At 39.1% G+C, this 23,041-nt stretch overlaps 2 protein-coding genes, 1 long non-coding RNA gene and 2 other non-coding genes across 9 annotated transcripts in view; 1 reads left to right on the top strand and 4 right to left on the bottom strand.

The window, feature by feature from the left end:
* Nucleotides 1-9,320: 9,320 nt before the first annotated feature.
* LOC141381544 (uncharacterized) lies at nucleotides 9,321-11,497 on the bottom strand. Of its 4 annotated transcripts, none has more exons than XR_012401669.1 (5): nucleotides 11,372-11,497; nucleotides 11,001-11,203; nucleotides 10,509-10,600; nucleotides 10,285-10,378; nucleotides 9,321-10,194 (listed from the first exon to the last, which is right to left on the bottom strand). It is a non-coding gene; the product is annotated as an uncharacterized lncRNA (long non-coding RNA). The 4 variants fall into 4 exon arrangements; XR_012401671.1 differs by having other exon boundaries at nucleotides 11,001-11,346; nucleotides 11,421-11,497; XR_012401672.1 differs by lacking the exon at nucleotides 10,285-10,378.
* A 2,447-nt stretch (nucleotides 11,498-13,944) lies between these two features.
* rpl18a (ribosomal protein L18a) lies at nucleotides 13,945-20,511 on the bottom strand. The gene is given in 5 exon segments (NM_201060.1): nucleotides 13,945-14,094; nucleotides 14,252-14,361; nucleotides 17,757-17,886; nucleotides 18,450-18,629; nucleotides 20,462-20,511. Coding segments are annotated over 5 exon segments (531 nt in total). The 5' UTR covers nucleotides 20,480-20,511; the 3' UTR covers nucleotides 13,945-14,001.
* Nucleotides 15,074-15,210, bottom strand: LOC137495131 (small nucleolar RNA SNORA68). Its single transcript, XR_011015048.1, has one exon. It is a non-coding gene; the product is annotated as a small nucleolar RNA SNORA68 (small nucleolar RNA).
* Nucleotides 17,969-18,105, bottom strand: LOC137495133 (small nucleolar RNA SNORA68). The gene has a single exon (XR_011015050.1). It is a non-coding gene; the product is annotated as a small nucleolar RNA SNORA68 (small nucleolar RNA).
* Nucleotides 20,512-21,413: 902 nt separating the features above from the next.
* Nucleotides 21,414-23,041, top strand: part of dynlt1b (dynein light chain Tctex-type 1b) — a 3,338-nt gene continuing 1,710 nt past the window's right edge. Inside the window, exons 1-4 of one of the 2 annotated variants that reach the window (NM_001135783.1) lie at nucleotides 21,440-21,466; nucleotides 21,573-21,614; nucleotides 22,456-22,579; nucleotides 22,654-22,731. In NM_001135783.1, the coding sequence (NP_001129255.1) occupies nucleotides 21,440-21,466; nucleotides 21,573-21,614; nucleotides 22,456-22,579; nucleotides 22,654-22,731 (271 nt within the window). Of the gene's footprint in view, nucleotides 21,467-21,572; nucleotides 21,615-22,455; nucleotides 22,619-22,653; nucleotides 22,732-23,041 lie in introns of both variants that reach the window. The other variant, XM_073946422.1, reaches the window with a different exon arrangement.

Below are 23,041 nucleotides of genomic sequence, written 5' to 3'. Positions count from 1 at the left end.
ATAGACGGATAGATAGATAGACGGATAGACAGACAGACAGATAGACAGATGGATGGACGGATGGACAGAATTAGATTTAATTACATCATTGGCTGTACTTCATGGCCTTTGATAGAGCTCAACATCTCATTCTGTGCACTTTATCTGCTGCACCTCTCTGATTGGAGAATTTTCTGTGCAGCATTATGGGTAATGTAGTTTTTCTGCACTAATTCCACTATTAAACACATTTTTGGACTACAATTGTAATGAATGCAAACATGGCTTCAAGTAACAGATTACAATCAATAACATCAGGAGTCCATAGATAGTGTAATCTGACTTCATTGGCTGTGCTTAATGGGGTGGGCGGAGCTAAAGGTGTCATTTGGTGCACTTTATTCGCTGCCACTCTAACTGGTGGATTTTCTGCGCAGCATCATGGTTTTCTGCACTAATTCCACTATTATTCACTATGTTTGGAATTAAAAATAGCAGATACAGATGATTTACAACCCCAGGGGTCACAAAAGGTCTGTCTATCAGTTGGTGGAAACAAAATAAATCAATTCCCCTATTGAGGATGTGAGTGGCGCCACGCGGCATCGTTCACTTCTCCGGCCAGCGGCTGAAGCGCGAGCCTGTGAAACAGATACTGACGGGCAGACGCTTCAAAGTCACTTCATACTTTCCCTCATTGTTGCTCTGCAGCTCGTGCCAAGCAGAACAAGCCTGAATGGAGACCTTGTAGTGATCTTAAGCTCTTCTGCTGCGGTTTCATGCCATCATTCGGCACTCAGAGAAGTGAACTACACAGGATCTATTACAGAAACCAAGGTTAAAGGTGCTGTATTTAACGTTTTGTCTCTTCTAAATCATTAAAATACCATAATATGTTTGCAGATTTTTGAGAAACATGCCAAGTGAACGTGCTTTATCTGATAAACAAAGCTGAAGTCAGTTATTCTGCTTTGTGTTCTATTTCAGAGTGTCTGTCTTTGTTTTGGTCTGTGACTCCGCCCACTGCCTTCTTTTAAGAGAATGTGTTCCATTTCGGAATGTCTGTTTTTGTTTTGATCTCTGTAACTCCGCCCACACCCAATTATATTACAGAACCCTACATTGCCTTGATGGAAAACAAACTGTTTATTTAATTACAGACGTGAGGTCGAACCAAGCGGAGACAGCTGAAAACATGAGCCTCTGAAATGAGATGCCAATTTAGAGTTACAAAAATACACACAAGGTGGTTTTTAATTAGCAAACAATACAAATATTAGAAACGTAAACATTAGCTGAGCAGATTACAGAACTTTTCAACGCAGCAACATGCAAAACTTGTCACATTAGCATGCGTATGAATGGAAGTCTATGGGGCATGAAGTGCAGTGTGGCCGAAGTTTTATGCTGTTCACACCAGACGCGGAACACGCTGATAAATTGCGCTATTTTTGCGCAAGTGGCCGTGTGAACATTTGAGTTTACTCGCTTCATTCGCGCATCAAATCCGCTTCAGAACAAATGCGAATTCACGTGATGGGCAGGGCTTCTAGCTTCGCTGTTAAATGGCTAACATAGATTTTATTAAGAGAATAACAGTGTTTATGTGTTTTATGAATGCTGAAAAACAGCGTCGATACGTTCAGGGCCGTGTCTGAGTCCACTCAAAACTTTCAGAGGAGCAGCAGCTCTGTGAGCTCATCAACTCTTACTGTACCTGTATGATGGAGGCTTTCAGTATGAGGCACTGTTGTCAGTGTCGGTTGAAGGATTTACCCCGGGACAAAAACAACAGCCGTACGTCACAATCACGCCCCCCACAAGAGCAAGCTCCTGATTGGTTAACACGGTGCGAATGTCCGCTTAAGTTCAGTTTTTTGAACTCGAGCGCACTATGCCATTCACACGTATCGCGCCGCAGAATGTCTATTTGCACGTTTGCATTGACTTAACATGTAAATCACTTGCGCTTGATGCGCGTGCTCGATCAGCAGACACTCTCGCTCCTGATAGTGTTGTCAATCTGGCAACCCACAACTGCACTGAATCAAATCAAACCACTTTTATCGTCACATCATCAGCAGCACGTGTGCTATGATGAGTGAAAAGCTTAGACAATCTCATCAGAATAGCGGCCAAGCTAAAATAAACCCTGCAACATTTTGATTTTGTCCCGCAATACCTAACTCAACCACTAGTCAATCATATGTGCATCATTAAACTTGATCGTAATGCACTAAAGCTGCTTTGGAACAGTTGTGAAAAGCAAATTATTCATTCATTTTCTTGTCGGATTAGTCCCTTTATTAATCCGGGGTCGCCACAGCGGAATGAACCGCCAACTTATCCAGCACGTTTTATGCAGCGGATGCCCTTCCAGCCACAACCCATCTCTGAGAAACATCCACACACAAACCCATACACTACGGGCAATTTAGCCAACCCAATTCACCTGTCCCGCATGTGTTTGGACTGTGAGGAAACCTGGAGCACCCAAAGGAAACCCACGTGAATGTAGGGAGAACATGCAAACTCCACACAGAAACACCAACTGAGCCGAGGCTCGACCCAGCGACCTTCCTGCTGTGAGGCGACAGCACTACCTACTGTGCCACTGCTCCGCCTATGCAGGTTATCAAACTGAATTTAACAAGCCTCCAAAGTTGTGAGACTTTACTGCTGGGTTCTGCTGGACAGACTAGCTCCACAACAGTCTGATCCTCCAGCATCAAATCTTCTGTTTTCCTCGCCGTGTTGATTTACTCTGCTTTCAGATCGGTGTGTGAGGTTTGGAGTGGGAGGTTTAGACATGGTCTCTGCGTTTTACTGCACATCCTGTGAAACTGAATGTGGAGCTCTCAGTGCAGTCCATCACTTCAGGCCTGCTGAGTCAGCGCGCGCTCTCAGGTGTGTGTGTGTGTGTGTGGGAAAACAAGATCCTGCACACAGCACAGAAGTGTGTGTTCAGTCTGCACGCACAGAGACGACACACACCACAGCAGGACATCTAGACGGAGTTCACTACTTTACTAGTGCAGGTTCTTATATAATTAGCGCACAGCATTCATATGACAATCTATACTATCAGTTTTATTAACGGTCTCATATTCATTTATTCATTTTCTTGGGGTCGCCACAGCGGAACATCCCTTAATTCTGATTCAAGTGTGCCGCAAGCCTACGTTTGAGTGAAGGTTTCGGCCGTTAGATCGCCCCCTGGGGGCTGGCTGCAGTACAAGTCATAAAGCCCGCCTCCTCCGTGTTAATGAAGGAGACTTGAGCCCAAATAAAAAAAAATATTACACTTGCAATAAAATGTCCCGAAAGATAGTTCTGGTCGATTAAGGCACTGGTTATTGTGCTGAAATAGGTGCAGATCTTCATTTTTGTAAACAGTTTGTTTTTAGCAGTAATTTAATGCTGGGCGTGTCATCGTGATACACAGCTGTGATTGACAGTTTCTCAAAGCGCGGCGTCTGAGCTTCGGCAGGAGAATGAAGTAGACTGAAATGTTATTATTCGATTTCTGTGTTATTTTACCATGACAAAATGAGTTCAGCAGTAAACTATAGTTTCTGACATACATGATCCTGGTGGAACACTGTTTATTCGCTAAGTTCAGGGCTTTTTTCGGGCTTTATTAGTTTGCTGATACACGCCTAGCCACCCAGATAGCAAAACACAGTTCCGGCTAGATTCTCGCCTGCCGGAGACATATCTCTTAGAGCTCAGACTGACTAATGTTACCTCTGCTGGACCTACTCCGGATGCCTGGACTCACTGCCCGATTCCAGTCCGAGTCAATCGAGCCAGATGCGGCGGCCGAGCGAGCAGGCGCTGCCGCATGCGAGCCGGAATCAGCCCGCGACGCCGCGAGTAAGTTATGCGCTGCGGCCTGGAGCTGGCGCGATTGAATTTATAAAACCCTCATATTTGTTAACGTTATTACATCCATTTGTGTTGATATGACAGCAAACGCATGCTGAGAAGTTCGGGGGGCGTGGTTGATTTTACATAAAGCGTTTGGTTGGAAGCTCGACTCTGCTCATTTTCGCGGCTCCTCCTCTGGCTCCATCAGACAATCCTTCTGCGCATGTCTGGCTCCAATTTCAGCAGTCTTTTGCGACAGTTTGTGCCCGTCAAGCAGGCGTTTTGCCCTCAAGGCGTTCAATGGGAAAAAGGGCTGTCGCGTCGTCCATATTTTTTACAGTCATTGTTCTGATTGGCTGATTGCAGTGTTGTTCCAGAATCAACAGAGATGTTAATGCAGGCTCTGTATATGCTTGATCTACATTATAACATTCATTCATTAACCTTCGGCTTAGTCCCTAGTCGCCACAGCGGAATGAACCGCCAACTTATCTAGCAAATGTTTTACGCAGCGAATGCCCTTCCAGCTGCAACCCATCACTGGGAAACATCCACACACACTCATACACACTCAATTTAGCCTACCCAATTCCCCTATAGCACATGTGTTTGGACTGTGGGGGAAACCGGAGCATCCAAAGGAAACCCACGCCAACACGGGGAGAACATGCAAACTCCACACAGAGATGCAGACTGACCCAGTCGCGACTCGAACCTGCAATCTACTTGCTGTGAGGTGAATGGGCTGGCCACTGCGCCACCGTGCTGCATATATTATATGTGAGCAAACATATTTGTACACGCAAGTGTTTACTGTGTTCCTTCTCACTTACAAGCAGAGTGCAGATTACACACTGAAGATCAGGGCTCCGTTCTTTGTAGCTCGCTTAAATGATCTAAGATGATTTGGCAGATCCTGGATCTGTTCATCTTGATAACTGATCTCTGGCTAATTTGGTTTTTCAAAAAAGTTTGCGAATCAGATTAGAATGTCTGGATGAACTGATCTGAGATCGCTGCGTGTGTTGTGAAGGACAGATCTATCCATCCCTGAAATCATGATCAGCAATGCAACGATTGGCTGACGGCACAGCAGCGTAATGACATCATCTGATTAATATTCAATTATCCATGTGAGCAAATTAGCAGTAAAAATTTATTCTATTTTTCAATAGCAATTTATTCTAACCTATATATATATACTATTTTCCCAAGTGTATATAACTACTACTGTAAGAAAGTATCAGCATTTGGTATATACTTTCAGTATTTTCTTTGCATGAACTGAGCCGATCTAATCCTGTTTATATGAATTGGGCCTGCTGCCGAGCAGGGGTCCGTTCTTCGTACGTGGATTACTCGATTAGCTGGATTTGGATATTGACGATTTGACATGATCCAGGATCGTTTCGTTCTTCAAAGCTGATCCGAGAGTTGTTGTCATGGCAACAGTTCTGCTAGCTCAAACCTGATCGGGAGCAGGTTCAATTCATATAAACAGGATTAGATCGGCTCAGTTCAAGCAAAGATAATACAGAAAGTATGCTCCGAATTCTGATATTTTCTTACAGTAGTAGTTATATACACTTGGGAAAATGGTACATATTTTTTAACTATATATATAAAGTTATAGTCATTATTAATAAAACGTATGCAATCTGCACCCTCGAAATGAAAGTACAAAGACAAAACTTATTGATATGAACTTTTTAGATCGCTTTAGTACAAATTGTGTATAATAGAAATGCACAATATGTGACTTTTTTAAAGCGATAATACATTTATGCAGTCATAAACATGTTTTGTTAATATGCCGGGTATTTGATGCTTCACAAAAGTTGCAGACGCCTTTACCAATATCAAAATGCTTTTGTAAACAACCAGTTATTCTTTACACCTTTTAAAAAACGGCTACTATTATAAAGAAAATCTTTTCTAAATGTAGAACTAAATACACTGATTTGCATTGTAATACATGATGAATACTCTCGACACATGAAACTGTAAAGCCTGCAGCTCACAGCAAATGTGGAAAGTTCTTGCGTGTCATATTAAACAAACCGTTTACTGCTAATTTGATGTAATTTTGCTCACATGGATAATTGAATATTAATCAGATGATGTCATTACGCTGCTGTGCCGTCAGCCAATCGCTGCATTGCTGATCATGATTTGGAGGATGGATAGATCTGTCCTTTACAACACACGCAGCGATCTCAGATCAGTTTATCCAGACATTCTAATCTGATTCGCGAACTTGTTTGAAGAACCAAATTAGCGAGAGATCAGTTATCAAGATTAAAAGATCCAGGATCTGCCAAATAATCTCAGATCATTTAAGCGAGTTACGAAGAACGGACCCCAGGTTTGAACTACCAGAACTGTTGCTATGACAACAACTCTCAGATCAGCTTTGAAGAACGAAACGATCCTGGATCATGTCAAATCGTCAACATCCAAATCCAGCTAACTGAGTAATCCACGTACATGAACAGACCCCAGGGAGGTCAGGCTGTTCGGTTGTGTTGGGTAATTATGCCCCAGTGAACCAAATGTATATATGTAATTCAATAACATCTCATTTATTAATCAAACTTATTAAGTTGTCCAGTGTTTTGAGGGATATTCAATGCTTCTCAATGACATTAAATAGATAAATGACATTAAACAATTAATTATATTAAAGAAATGGAAACAGGTTTGTTCTCCTATTAATGGATGAGTAAGACTGCACATATTTGTTGTTTTACTGTTTAACTCCCATGTGCAAGGAAGTCTATCATGAAATACAAACTATACATGTATTTTTAGACTCCTACACTGCTAAAAATGCTTTTCTTGATTCGATTTTTGTCTTGTTTCTAGTCCAGATATCTAAAAATGCCTAAATCAAGAAGCATTTTCTAGACAAGCAAAACATATTGTCTTGTTTTGAGAAATAATATGCCAATATTAAGTGAGTTTTTCCTTAAAACAAGCAAAATAATAAATAATACTAATAAATAATCTGCCAATGGGGTCAGCAAAATAATCTTACGTCAAAAGAAAAAACTATGCATTATCAGATATTCTCAGGTATATCAGACACTAGTTGTTACTTTGCTGTGTATTTGCTGGAGGGGATTTCTACGCCTGTTCAAGGCTGGAATACTGTCTAAAAGGCTGGAGCAGGGAGACCAGCAGCGCGCTTAAACTGACGTCTGTATACTGAATGTGTTAGGCCAGGGGTGTCCACACTCTGTCCTGGAGAGTTTATCACTTGCTTCAACACACCTGCCAGGACATTTCTAACATACCTAAGAGCTTGATCAGCTGCTTCAGGTGTGTTTGATTACGGTTGGAGGTAAACTCTCCAGGACACCGGCCCTCCAGGACTGAGTTTGGACACCCATGGACTAGACCATAGGTGCATTCTTAAATCTGTCTTAAAGCGGTGCATGCTGGTTAGAAATCTTGTCCGGATTGATGCTGCGCCGACGCCACGTGACTGTCACATGTGGCATCAAAGTACCGCGACAGCGCTCCGAGATCAGACGGCAAACTCAGACCGTGCAGCTTCTGAAGAGCGACTGCAGGAGCTCTGATGACGACACCGATATTACACGATTGGCCGAGTTCACCACATGACAACAAACACGTGTATTTCGGGTTTATAATTGGACAAATTCCGATTCAAAAGTTTCAAAACAAACAATTCACTTTTCACACCCTCTCTATCCTGTACACATCTTGCTTATTAAAAGACTACAAATATTTTACTGCAGTGTCATCTTTTGTTAAATAATCTGGTTATAAAGGTTAGCTTGTTTGCACAGGTTTATTTTTTAACTTTTTATACAGACTATTTACTGCATTCATCTCCATGAACGATTTAAATGATATATTTTAGTGTATATTTTAGTGAATAACCTAAATAAGTCTTACAGACTTGAAATAAGAAAATCATCATCATTGATCCTGCCCCCCTAAAGCTCTCTTAACAAATTAAAGTAAAGAACTATTTTATTAAATAATTATAAAATGGTTTTATTATTATAATATAAATATATATTTTATTTCCTGTCTAGCAGTTTAAAGGCAACCTGCTCTTTCTGGGAAACTTCTACATAGCTCACTTATTTTACCTTTTGCTTTTCAACACAATCTTTTTGGATTAAAATACTTTTTTGAAACTTCATTCATCATCCAAAATAATCTCATTTATTAAGACCTAATCAAAACACCATGTTTTGCTTTTTACATTGGACATTTTTATATCTATAAATGTACATATATGTAAACCATTTTTTAGCAGATTCAAACAAGAAGTATTAGCCTAAAGATTGATGTTTAACTCCTAGTATGTATGCTTATTGCTTTGTATTTAATAGAACTGTTCGTTTTTATGTTTATATTAACCTCTCATTTCCTCTTATTTCTCTCATGCATTTGTTATATATTTTATTCATAATTCTCTCTTATTGTTTAAAAAGGAACTACAGTTTGTAGAGACTGTATTCTGTTTTATTTGTAAATGTTTTGTTGTTATAAATAATAATAACAAAAAAATATGATAACGCCATGTGATCGGTCATCATGACTGCAGCAACTTTGAGTCCCGAAGCTGTCCGTCTTGACGGCTCCGTTTTTAACTCCGCCCCCGCCTGCGCTCGGCTAATCTCGTTGATCACCGGCTGCAGCTGAGCTTCATGTCGAACGCACCTCATGTCTTAGGCCCTGCATTCTCAATGATGAATAAAGGATTTTGTTTATGTTTTATTCTTCTTCTTTCATTGGATTTGTTTTATTAATCAAAGTATATTTAATTAGTTTTCGTCACATGAGTGGACATGGGCTTTATTTGCAGAACCCTTCCACAATGTGTGTTAAAGTACGAATCTGATTTACTCCTTGATTAACATTACTAAGGTCCAAAACAAAACTCTAGCCATGAAATACAGCCATGACAGTATTCTGTTTTTTTTTTTATTTAATTAGGGTATTAAATAAAGGCATCCAGTACAAGATGAGGGCAAACTCGAGGCCTTGTAATTCCCTGCCTGTAAGCACCCTCCAGATATATCATACGAGCAAACACACACACACACACACACACACACACACATTTAACGCTCGAGTGTTTTCCTCTAATAATGTATACACAGCTCCCTGTTCAGCTCAGAGCTGATTTTAAACGGCTGTTGTTGTTTTTAATGTAGTTTATTTTGTCAGACACCTCAGGCGACAGCAGTTTGTAGTAATGTGCTTCATAAATAAACATGGCTGACGGATTGTCAGTTTGTTCTGCTCATTGACTGTCTCTCTCACTCACTTTCTGTCTGTCTGTCTCCGGTTCTCCTCTCGTCATCTGCCGGTTCGCGGGAGAAAATCAACACACGCTGTTCGGTAAACCTGCCGCTCCAACAACCGAGACTCAATTGACCGAAACAGCGCGCGCTCAACAGGTGCGGCTGCGCGTGTGCAATTATGGAGCTCACCTGACATGGCGGCGCTCGCAGACTCCGCCCACAGCGAGTATAATAATAATTAAAGCCTCATTCTACAGAGATCTGCACATTTTGTTTGGCAGAATGTTTGAAAATGGTGTTAATTTTTACCAAACATTTAAAATTAGACCGTGTTATTTAATTACATGTTTACTGTATTAAAAAAGCTTCGGTAAATTAATTTAAATATCACATGCGAAATTGTTTGCTCACTATTTTGGCAATATTTAAAGGTACATATTATTACTTATGCAATATTTATAGCTCTATTATCCACGTGCTGCTCTGAGGTACTATTCAACGCTGAGGAGAAGCGGTGATTTGTGGTAAAGCGCTGCCATCTAGTGGCGGACAGAGAGAAGCGCAGCGGCCGAGTATTTACAAAAACAAACCTGCTAAAAATAGTGAAAATCATACATTTTAAATCGACAAATTCCATCTCTGAGCTCACAATGATTTACTAATTTTTAATAAATCATAAACCGGCTAATAAACAACAATGAGCTGTGGAGAAATGAGCTGTAGATGCAAACCAATGAAACTGAGCAGCAGTTCACGACCAATGGAAAATCAGTCTGATTTCTTCTGAATAATTAAAAACTATATGCAAACCAACCCAAAAGCGGACAGAGGAGTTCTGGAGAGTCATCTGCCCATGAGACTTTCTGAGAATTGGGAGTTTAACAGAACAGGAGGAGAGCGAGGGTTCAGGTTTTGAGCTCAGGCAACATTTGTAAAAGCTCTACCCAAAACCAAAGCAGCGGCTCACGGCTCTGCAAGCATCAGTGGACAACAGCAGAGCCCTGATATGACAGATGCAGGTTTGAGTCTCTCTGTAGATGACCTTCTACTGGTTTAACTGGAATAAACAGACAAAATTAGCAAAAATCAGTTGAGTGTGTCCGTGGTCTGAACATCAGCCTGAGATATGAAGCAGATAAGGTTTAACATGATGCAAGAGAGCATCAGCAGCTCAGTGCTGTGAACAGCAGCTCATGATTGGGGAATTCACAGCTTTGCTTCCTCCTTTACATGATGTTTACCTGGAATAAAATAGACAAAATGACCAGAGATCAATAGTGTGAGTGCTCCAGTGGCTCAGCGGCCTGAACATCAGCATATAAGCTGGACGTTCCTGGTTTGAGTCTCTCCTTACATGAAATCTGACTGTACCTGGAATAGAAAAGGCAGGATGACCCAAAACAGCAGAAAGTGTGAGCACATCAGCCTGTGATCTTTGATTTCTCCTTCAGATGAGGTTTGACCTGGAATAAACAAGACTAAATGAGTGTACAGGAGCATGAGTGCAGCAGTGGCTCAGTGGTCTGAACTTCAGCTCATGATCTGAAAGCTGCAGAATCGATTCCCTCCTCACATAAACCTGTACTGCATTTAACTAGGGGGAAAAGACAGAATTACTAAACACCTTTGAGTATGAGCTTTTACCTTTACTCTCTCTGCACCTCACACATATTAGTGTATTTATTATGGTGTGCAAAAACAAGAATATTCCACTCAAACGACCACATTCTCAATCTATTAATCTATCAAACACAGCAGAAGTTCATTTATTTGCATAAACACTAAGACATAGTGAAGGCCACGGATCTGAGACTGAGAATGCAGAGTATTTACAGCTCAATTATCCAGGCGCTGCTGAGTTACCGTTTAATGCTGAGGAGAAGCGGTGATCTGTGGTGTAATACTGCCATCTAGTGGCGGAGAGCGAGCAGCGCAGCGCAGCGGCGGGGGTTATTCAAATACTAGGCATTAATAGCTAGTGTGAGCACATCAGTGGCGCAGTGGTCTGATCATCAGCTCATGGACAGAGTTGCAGAGTTTGATTCCTTCTTTAGATGACGTTTAACCTGGAATAAAACAGACACAATTAACAAAACCATATGCGTGTACTGTAGTCTTGGTGGCTCAGTGGTCTGTGAGTCAGCCCACAATCCAAAAGCTTCAGGTTCGAGTCCCACTGAAGATGAAATTAGAGTTCTTCTGGATTTACCTGAAAAAAAAAAAGATAAAATTACCAGAAAGTCTGTAGCAAATGGTAGCACAGTGGTCTGTAAAGAGCCATACCAAGATAGGAAGGTCATGGGTTCGATCCCCAGGAGAATTAGGGTGGAGTTAAGATCCAGAGAGCTTTTCAGACGATCTCCATCAAGATGAGGAGTGAACTTTTAGCTCTCATTCTTCTAAAATATTCCAGAATCACCCAAGGGAGGGGTTACTGATTAGAGGGAGGGGCTAATTAAGAACAGCCAATTACATGTAGTGGATGATCCTTTAGGGGAGGGGCTAGTTAAGATCAGCCAATGAGTGGCTAGGGCGGTTGAGCTAATGCAATTCGGAAAAGGCAGGCTATTCAGACAAAGATAAGATTCAAAATTATTTATAATTTTTATATTTACAATAATAATAATAAAAAAATATATATATATATATGAAAGAAAAAAGGTTAATACATATTACAATGGAAAAACGTCTATTTCCATGCTTTCAAATTATAACTAATCTTTTCCTTTCCAATGATATTCATACAACTAAAACGTAGAAGAACCACTGCTGCTAAAATGATTATTAAAATAGTTTTGAGTACAGGCTAACAATATTCTTCACTGGTAAGCAGGCTGACCACTAATCAATCAGTAGTTTAGGATTTCTCAGTCAGTTTTATTTATCTTTCCCCTCAGAAGAGTCGATGAGAACTATAGTTTAGCTGGAAATCATGCAGACAAAGACACAACACCTAGTTTATTTTACACAAACACCGTGCATTACACACAAAGCATTCAAACAGATTGCTGAAAGCTTTGAGCCTGTGCAACTCAACCACACTCCAGTACTCCTCCAACACTTCACACGTCTCCGTTTAAACAAATGAAAATGTCTTCACATCATTAGTGCAGACTACAAGACTTTAAACGCAGAATGAGACATGCAAAATGTGCAGTGCTGGAGGGAGCAGCATGATGGCTGAGAAACACGGCTTTAAACCAAAGCATGGGTCTGACACCGCAATCAGACAGGCACACGAGTCCATGTGGATTCCAGTTCTCCTGCATCCCTGAAGCTCAATGATCCAGACATCCACTGAGAAAAAGAAAACAGAGGAAAGTCCCAGATTTCAGCATCAGCCCATTTAATGTGCACACATGCAATCATGCTTTCACATTCAAATAATGCTAATAAATAAAATAAATAAATAAATGCTTTTAATTCAAACGACTTAAGGTCATAATTGTCAGGTTTAACAATCCTCAAAGAGTCCAAAATCATGTTTCACATCTGACACCAGATTACTGACTTAATTACAACAGGTCTACACGCTAAAGAAATTAAATAACCAGATTTACAAAGTTTAAGGTAAATGGCTGCAAAACAAATTAAGCTGAAGCTTACGAAATAGTTTAAATCCTGCCCAAATAAATGTTTTGTAATGACCCATCTTGACTTTAGTAAAGCCAGGGAATCCATTATTTTCCGTTCAGCTTGTCTACAACAGTAACTGGATTAAACTGGCTATAATTTTAATTATTGAAGACTGAATTAACACTAATTTAATACTAAATAAATGTCATGCTTGTCTCAATATCCCTATAAAAAAAAAAAAAAAAAAAAAAAAAAATACCTGAAACACTTTGAACTGACCTTACCTCGTGCTCGTGTCTTCACACTGACAACCCTCCCGCGCGGAGAGCTCGCAGGTGTCGCATATTAATCACGTTGACAGCCAATGGCATTACTGCTTCTGAATTAGCCCCGCCTACTATTAACAGAAACATGCTTCAGGAAGTTACTCTTATTCGGTTTAATGGCAGCTAAAAACAACGTTTAAAGAGTATTATTGTGTAGGAGTGAGAACTAGTTTGTCTATTTTAAAATAAAATAAACTAAAGAAAAATGACCACCTGTATTTTATTATTTCAGCTTGCGAAAGTTCCTACTCGTCTCTGCTTATGAAGTGGTGGAAAAACTCACCACATGGGAAAGTTTTATTGTTGGAAAGACCAAAAATACACTTATGTTTTGGTACATTATCATACAAGTGTTCACCATGCCGGAAAGCTGCTTCTGCTGTTTCAGTCAGACACACTGCCTTCACTGTTTATTAAACGAAGTATGAATGAAATCGATCACACAAACATGATCTACAGTAAAAATCAAGCTGATATCAACTCTGTTAATAGCTGAAACAAGCTAAACATCTTCTTTTAATCATCATCATGTTCATACACACTGTGTGTAATTACTTGAACCTAATTTAAATGGTTTAAACTAGTGCTGTTAAATGATCAATCGCCACACTGTACATAAACACATTTACATATTTATATAGAATTACAAACATACAACACATTTTGCAAATAGCTTTATTTTGTATGAAATCCCGATTAATCTTCACAGCACTAGTTTAACCCTTCATCATGACAGTGTCTTAAAGCCAGCCGAAACACTTCTGCAAATCTTCCCCCTTCTGTCATGCGTCATGTCCATCTCATCCCGAGCCGATCGCGAGGGCAGCAGTCTTAGGACAGAACTTCAGACTTCCCTCTCCCTTTTTGCATTTAACAAAACTCTCAAAATGACTAGCCAAGACACACACAGTTGATTCCTGTCTTTATTGATCCGCACTGTGACAAGCACAAACATACACCTTTTAAAAGAAAGTGTTTGGTCTCTTGGTGGTGAAGCGGGGCTTGTGCTGGCGGCGCAGAACCCTGTGAGGAAGAGGAAACTTGATCTTGGAGTCCTGCAGAGAAACACAACACACATTAAACAACACCGCATCACACACACACACACACACACACACACACACACACACACACACACACACACACACACACACACACACACACACACACACACACACACACACACACATATTAAATCTTCCACAAACTTACGTGGAACTGCTTGATGGCGGGTCTGCGGCATTTGTTGGCAGCGATGACCTGCACCTTCATGATCTGGATGGCGTGAGCACGAGCACGATGCCTGGCACCCATATCACGATCTAAGTGCACACACACACACTAACATTAATACACCGCAAACACTTAAACGCAGCACAAACTCACACTAATACACACAAAAACAGTTAAATAAAAACACATTAACAGCAGAAACACACTTTCATACACACGCTAACAGCTTAAACACACTAATACACACAAACACACTAATACAAACACATTAATAGCAGTTAAATACACACACACACACTTCAATACACATGGATTAATTGCTTAAACACACACTGTTTCTTCTGTTATGCATGTTACAACAAATAAATGAGCTGTTTAGCTAAATTAATTGACAGAGCCGAGTGTTTTATATTGATTGAGGTGATTTAGTAAGACAGTTCATCAGTATAAATGAAAGTGTATGATGATTTCCTGAAGAGTATAACCGTATTTAGGCACAGAATTTTAATAATCGAATGCAAACAGACACCGCATGGCCTTCATAGTATAATAGCGCAGAAATTAAATGCAAATAATTTGTTATTAAGCATTATAATTTATTATACACAAACGTTTTAAATGCAGTTGAATCTTTCAGTTACAGGCCTTAAATACAGCGCAAACTAAACACTTTACATTGATGTTAAACTCCTGCTTCACTTTATTCACACCCGCATTTCCTAAAGGACGAGGATTAATAGATGATGAGTGTGATATCGATGCAGAAGTGAAATGTTCTGCGGGTCTAAAACACACAGGATCAGATGTGGCTCCTTGAATTCACTTTCAGAGGCACGTCAACACACAGCCCATGAAAGGCGACAAGGTTCCTTTTTCTTTGCGCACACATAGCAAGGGCAAGACATGATGGAGAGATGACCTTTGGGTTTGTGTGCAGATTATCACGGACTGGAACGCATTACACCGGGACAATGTGAGTTTTGCGATATCTATATATTGTGATGGGACAATTCTGAAGAGCTATATTCACTTTATATATTTTTATTAGGATATTAGGAAAGATAAAGCAGAAATATGAGCTGAAAACAGGCGATGCTGCAGTGCTTGCAGATTTTGAAACATTTAAAAAAAAAGTCATACAAAATTAATTCAGATTATATAATTGTTTGTTTTTGTTTAATGCCATGCCAGCTTCTACGGCAGTTTTCATTGTGGAAAAAAAAGCATATTAAATATATAAAAACATTGAAAATATAGAACTCTATAAACACATTAGGATTAACAGCATTAAAAATCACTTCATGAGCATGAGCATTGTGTAATAAAATAAAATTATTATTAAACATTATCTATTTCAGCATGCAGGATTGTCATTTATGTGCATTCCTCATTTATTTATGTGCTGATCGTTCAAAAAATCGATAAATTGCAGAGTTTCTGCAGGTTTCAGCAAATTAAATTCAAGGCCCTGTTTACACTAATGCGTTCTCGTTTTAAAACGCATAAGTTTTGCTACAGGTGCGGAAAACGGAGCGTTTTGGAAACACCGGAGAGGCCATTTTCATTCTAAAGCGCTGCTGCTCTGTCTCAGTGTGGATGGGGGAAAACGGAGGCGGGGCTGCAGACATTCTCCTCTCTGATTGGGGCTTTGCCTCAATATTAAGTAGCCTAACACACACAGTTCAGTCCTGCATCCTGTCCATGCAAGTTCAGACTTGGCCAGTTTGATCAAGGCTGCAGTCTCCCCCTCCTCAGTTTGATATGGACAATAGACTACAGAGGACACGGGGAAATCTTTAAAGGGAACAGTGTACTTTGTCTTCATTCACATCACCCTGGTTATGTTGTTTCACTTTCTCAGCAATAAAATATAAACATGATTCAAGGAACTGCCTATTTTCATTTTAATATTAGCAACTTAGACAGCAGAAATGTTGAGGCGTTGTGCTGCATATATGAGCATCATCTGCGCGGTGTGGCCGATAACAACTGCCTCCTTTCAATTTCAGTGAAAACACTAAACATCCCCTCTCTTCTGCTGAATATCAGTTTTAATAATCGATATTGGCCATTATAACAGTATAACATGCACTAAGTTTGTACATTATAGGAAATGAAGGCAAGCAATTACTATATATATAGATTATAGGCTATGTGGTTCCATTAATTAACTTATCTTTGCGATTAGCCAAAACACGTTACCTGAGAACAAGTAATAGATTACAATGACTAAAGTCAGGGAATATGTCGTTAGATAAAGACAACAAGATGAATGAAATATCACGTTTAATACATACAGTGAGATTAGATCCAGCGGGAGATGCTTGATGGAGTCTGAACGAGCAGAGCTCTCATCTGGGTAGATAGGCTGCTGCGCTTGCCCGAGTGTGTGTGTGTGGTCACGTGGTGTGTTTACAGTGTTTTGGTGTAGAGATGGAGAGCTGTTCAGAAACGCTAGTGTGTATGCGAATCGTTTTCATTCTAAAACGCCGCTTTAAAACTAAAACGCACTCGTGTAAACAGGGCCTCAGTCTTTTAAAGACCTTTATGAATGAAATTTTAGACTCACACACGGCTTAACAGTAAGGAGTTTTTTTTTAGATGAGCCCAGTTGGAAGTTTTAATTGCCTTATCAAACTTTTTGTTTTAAATAATAATTTAATAATTAAAAAAAATAAATGGTTTAGTTAATTCTGAGCCAAATATTGTGTCAAAACAAGCAAGCTCTAGTTATATACTTAGTCTTTTTTCAACAATCTGCTTATATATATATATATATATATATATATATATATATAATATTTTAGGTTTTAAAAACACACATGATGCACAACATCATGTAGAGGTCAGCTTCCTCAGCAGTAAATACATGGAAAACATTTCAGAAAGAGTTATTGTGAGGAAAATAACTAAACCACTATGGTAAATAGTTAAAAACTACAATATTAAATAGAAAGAAGTTTTATTTAGATGGATTGTTGGTGAGGTGTTGGCTGATTGGGTAGATCTACATGAACAAAGGAAAGATGAGACCTGCTTAAAGAATTAACACCTCCAACACAACAGTTCAGTAGATTTAAGACTTATTAATGCCTAAAATTGTGTTTTTGAGATTTAATGACATTAAGCCCCCGCTGACACCCTAAAACAGCTAATAGATACTGATCAAAATCCAATTCAGGCTAAAATAAGTGCAAACATTCAGCCTTTAAAACAATGAATGAGTGTAAATTATACAGATACTCAGTCTCTGATTGGCTCATACGAGTTTCTCTCGTGCTATTTTTTTTAACACAAGTACATTTATATGCATTTGATTATGTATTAAATCATCTACAAATCAACAACTAACATCTGCTGCTGAGAAGCCCAGAAATGTGAAAAGGGTCCATATAAATGTAGTGTACTGCACCTCTCTGTGATACACACTCTATTATTGCAATTCTACAGGGTGCAGCCCTATCTAGGTGTGTGTGAAACTCACAGCACTGGGTGACGGCTCCAGACGTGGTCAGATCTCTGTACTCGCGGTACATGTTGTGGGTTCCACTGCGGGAGTCGTAGCGCAGCCAGATGCCAAAGTTCTTCACCTTCAGGGGAGATTTCTCAAAGACCTGCGCGGTAAACAAGACAACTCGAGATTAAACGAGTAACGAGCTGACAAATCAACATTAATTAATGCATTAATACAGGATCAGATGTGGCTCCTTGAATTCACTTCCAGAGGCACGTCAACACACAGCCCATGAAAGGCGACAAGGTTCCGTTTGCTTTGCGCACACATAGCAAGGGCAAGACATGATGGAGAGATGACCTTTGGGTTTGTGTGCTCGTATTATTAAATCCTGCAACACTTTGAGGTTCCTGTACAATCAGCTTACACTGATATAAGACAGCCTGAATAAATCACAGCTCCTGGAATCTTCTACTCAGTTATTTCACACACTCGACTGGTGTTATGAGGTGAATTTAGTATTGGTATTTGTAAACAAGCTCAAACATGCAGAATTATCCCACTTGCTCTACTGTAATCAATCAATTCACAGACTAATTGTAGATTAACGTTATGATGCAAACACTAACGCATTGCCCATCCTCACACCTCGGGGAACAGAGTATATACAGCTAGCACATGGATCATTCATCAGCATTTGTTCGAGTGAAAAGGCATTCGCACCAGGCCGCAGTAGACGATCTCTCCAGAGGCCTTCTTCATCTTCCTCAGCTGGGAGACGAAGTACCAGAAGCGAGACTTTGCCACCACATGGTTTGGGGCGAAGATCCTCATGCGGTACAGAGGAGGTGCGGGGTTTTTCACTGAGGGCAACAGACGCCCAACAACCTTATATTCCCGAAGCTGGAGACACAAACACAGCATTACACTTCACATCTGACAACAACACACAGAGACAAGCACACGCTGTACAGAGGAGAAACTCGACATGCAAATGAGAACGCCATGATTTAAGGTTTTAGTTTTGTTGTTTAAATATCAAAATGGACGACCACTACGATAATTAAATCGTACACTCCAACAAGTGCACTTAGAAGTGATTAAAAAGGCTGCTTTTGAAGTTGGAAACCTCAATGTCATTTGATAATTTCTAATAAATTCAGCATTTTTCTCTGACTTCTGTGTGTTCGCTCAGAAATTTCACTTTTATAGTGACGATTAAGTTTTATTGTCTTTAAAGTGAAACACTTGAACATGAGGCTGTGTAAAATGCTCACTTTAGGACACAATTTCAGACGGCATTTGGAGGTTTTGGCATCTTACATTTAAATTCAGTCATTTAGCAGACGCTTTTATCCAAAGCGACTTACAAATGAGGACAAGGAAGCAATTTACACAACCAAGAGCAACAATGAATAAGTGCTATAGGCAAGTTTCAGGTCTGTAAAGTCTAAGAAGGGAAGTATTAGTATTATTAGTATTTTTTTTTTTGGTACAGTTAGTGTGATATTCAGAGAGGCAATTGCAGATTAGGAAGTGTAGTGGAGACTAAATAGTTGGGTTTTTAGTCGTTTCTTGAAACACTTCAGTTAACTCTTATCTTAACTCTTCAGTTGTCACCCTAATTTACTAAAACCCTTTTGTTTTTTAAATCAAGTCTTAATACTAATTTATAATATTTGGCTTTTAACACATGAGCCTTACATCAGTTTATTAGTCCTTTGCTTTAAATGGTGTACGCTTGTGCTGCACTTTGATAAACACGTTTATAAAAGCGTTTCATACACAAACAGCGACTTATTGAAATAAATTATTAATAAGGCATTTTTAAACTAGTGCCATTTCTCTTTTGTTAAATGTTTAAGTTCACTAGAGATCAAACAAGCAGGAGTATCTTTAACTCATGAATAATCTGAACTGCTTTTGATTCAACTTTGAACTGAGCATTATTGAAGTGTAATATTAGAAACAATTGACACTGTGCTCTTATATTATAATTAAAATGTACACCTGCTGCAGAGTGCCTGGCACATCTCAGATGTGCATTAATCTGCTTACACTGTTCAAATTATGCATTTGAGGATTTATTGGCCAGGTTTTTATCTTAATACTACTACGTGTAGGATTAGATTCCTCCACATCTCCCCTAAAGCCTTCTCTTGTGTTTTGACACGATTTTCTTTGTATATTTGGCAGTAAAATAGCGTAATTTCGATGTCGGTAAAGGTGTTGGAACACAAGAAATAAAGTTTATCTATACTAATAACTCTTATTAAAGTCATCCGACAATAAAACACGCAGAATTGTTCTTTAAAATCCTCAACGCTAACCTAAACACGTCTATTAAAGCGAACTATTACTACGAATACACCAGGCCTCACGTTAAATCAACGATGATGGGCGACATTAAAATAACATTTAAGACAATCCGCCGTCAAGTTAAAGTGCACAATCTCACGCAAAACAAATTAAACTGTGCTTAAACGCGTGTTAAAAAGCGAAATCACAGCAATGTTTTAATTGTGTGCGCTTGTCTAACAGCACATGGGGATCCTCCAGCCGCCATGTTGCTCACTCCGCTACATCAACACGTCAAAGCACATTTAACGCTATAATTTTGCACACAGATCAGCTGAAGCCGCCGTTATGCACATCTGGGTGTCTTATACGCATTTTCGGGTCTTATTTGTGAGGTTTAATCGACTGTAAGATGATTTAAGAATAGTTTTACGTACTGTGCCAGACGCCTTCATGGTGTCTCACGCCGACGGCCACTGTGAAAGAGGAAGCAGCAGGGCGGAGACTCCTGACGTCAAGCCTCTTCCGAAAGGCGGGACTTGCTGGAGCCGTCTTCATTAGCCATCCAGAATGTCAATCATGGAAATGATTGGTCTCGTTAAAATTTAATTAAAATAAATTAATAAATGTAGGTTATATAAATGTATAATAATTATTATTATTATCGTAATTAATTGTAATGTGTGTGATGTAATTTGCTGTATAATATTTATCATTTAAAACTACAATTCATTTACAATAATGTAACAAAAACGAAATAATACAAAAAAACAAAAACAAATATTAGTTATTAGTTATAGTTAGGCTATAATTTTTATTAAATAAATTTCTTTGTATAAAATGCATAATATTTATAACATAACAATATTTAGCGGTCAATCATAGATATTACAGGTCTCGTTTTTAATTTAAAATTAGTTTATAAATATTGAAGAATATAATCATAATTAAATGTAATGCATTCAATGCAATTTAATATATACTATTTATTATATATAAATATTAAATATTCAACATCAAAGCTAAACATTTGGGTATAAATGTTTATGGTTTCCTCGTCTAATTTACAAAAAAAGTCTCTAAACATTTTTGCAGCAACTTGTTTTCACTGTATACATTAAAGTAATCGGGTTATAAGTCACTGCTTTATACATAATGCTTACTTTATTGATGGGTAAATTTCAAAGTGTTTTCCATTCAATCTGCTCAAACAAGGTTTGCATTTTGGCAAAAACGTGGCTCTGCATAATGATTTAGCATTCTGTCATACCTGACATTTTTACGACGCGTTTATTTACATTTATTTACTTATTAATTTTACTTTAAACACGCATGCCGTACGTTTTCTGTGCGTCACGACGTAGGCAACGTATTATTTCCATGACAACCACTCGGGCTGACGACAACAAGCAAACATGGACGACGATCAGACAGTAGAAGAGGTAAAAGATGTGCAGGATTAAATAAATATGTAAATGCTGAAATCTTCATAGTGCTGCAGTAATACGGCGTTTGTCTTACGCCTGTGTTTATTGTCGTGTTTTCCAGAGCGCGTTTATAGTGGACGAAGTGAGCAGCATCGTGAAAGAGGCGAGTTTCTTTTTCTCAGACGATGATGATGCTGATTCATGTGTATTTAATGTGTTTAATGTCCACAAAATGTGTGTTTTATGTGTGGTTTAATGTCTGAGTGGGTTATGAACTGTTTTGGGGTGAACGCGGCTGTTGCTAGAAGGGATACAGCTGCGGCCGAGAGATAACGATAATTATTTATATTGGTAATTAAATTACCTGTTAGCTGTATTTTATTAACATCTACCCCTACCCTAAGCTTAACCCAGACTATCACAGTAATGTTAAAACACTAAATATACCGAGTATTATTCGTATTCTTTTTACATCACCAATTAAATTGTATTTTATTGACGTCTACCCTAAACCGACCGCTCTTTGCAATGTAAAAACAGCAATTATACAGAGAATTATTCATATTATTTGTAAATTACACATTAATTGTTTATTAATAACGTCTAATCCAATATCAACCTTCTCAGTAACGTAAAAATCTGATTTATTGTTGTATAGTGTCACAAAAATATGCTATATTGATGTATTTGCAGCTGTATCCCTTTTAGACTGTACTGGTTGACACATTACAAGTTACAGGAGTCTCGCACTTTAATCTGATTACTTTAAAGTAAATATAAATAACGATAATATCTGCATTTAAAGTCTTCCCAGTTACTTCTCTAATGTATTGTCTTTCAGCTCTTCTGTGCCCATGTTTCATATAATATTATTATTATTAACATGCAAAACAATCCAACAAAAAGCGTATAGATTACATGGACAATATTCAGTAACAATCACATAAACAAGAGCAATACAGAGGAATAAAGACCACACATTAGAGTTAACTGTGTGTGTTCAGTCTCTAGAAGCGGTGATCGGCAGAAACATGTATGAACACAATCGTGTGAGCCAGTGGACGTCCAGTGTGGCGGAGCAGTGTCTCGGGCAGCTCAGCAAACTAGGCAAACCCTTCAAATACATCGGTGAGAAACCTGTAGTGGGGCTGTGCAGTATCTGCTGAGGTTAGTGTGCTGATCATCTGCTGTTTCTCCTGCAGTCACGTGCATCATCATGCAGAAGAACGGCGCTGGCCTTCAGTCGGCCTCCTCCTGCTTCTGGGACAACACCACAGACGGTGAATCGCTCTATTACTGTCACTACTGTTGAATGCTTGATTCTGATTGGCTGATGGGCACTTTAAGGTTTATTGTCAGATAAAGGCACAGCTAAAGTAGTTCCGGCAGGTTCAGACAGCACTACAGCTCCATATCACTCCGCTGAATCATTTGTTATTTAAAAAAAAAATCACATCCAAAGTGTTTAGCAGGTACGGGCCCTGTGACAACATTCTGGTGATGGCTGTGTTTGATTGGGCCCCTATAGTAAATCTAAGGGCCCCTAAACGGCCCCATGGTCTTTAGTATTGAATTACTAGTTTACCTGCA

The sequence above is a fragment of the Danio rerio genome, chromosome 4, assembly GCF_049306965.1.
Source record: "Danio rerio strain Tuebingen ecotype United States chromosome 4, GRCz12tu, whole genome shotgun sequence".
Lineage (NCBI taxonomy): Eukaryota > Metazoa > Chordata > Actinopteri > Cypriniformes > Danionidae > Danio > Danio rerio.
This window is presented reverse-complemented; position numbering and strand designations above follow the sequence as displayed.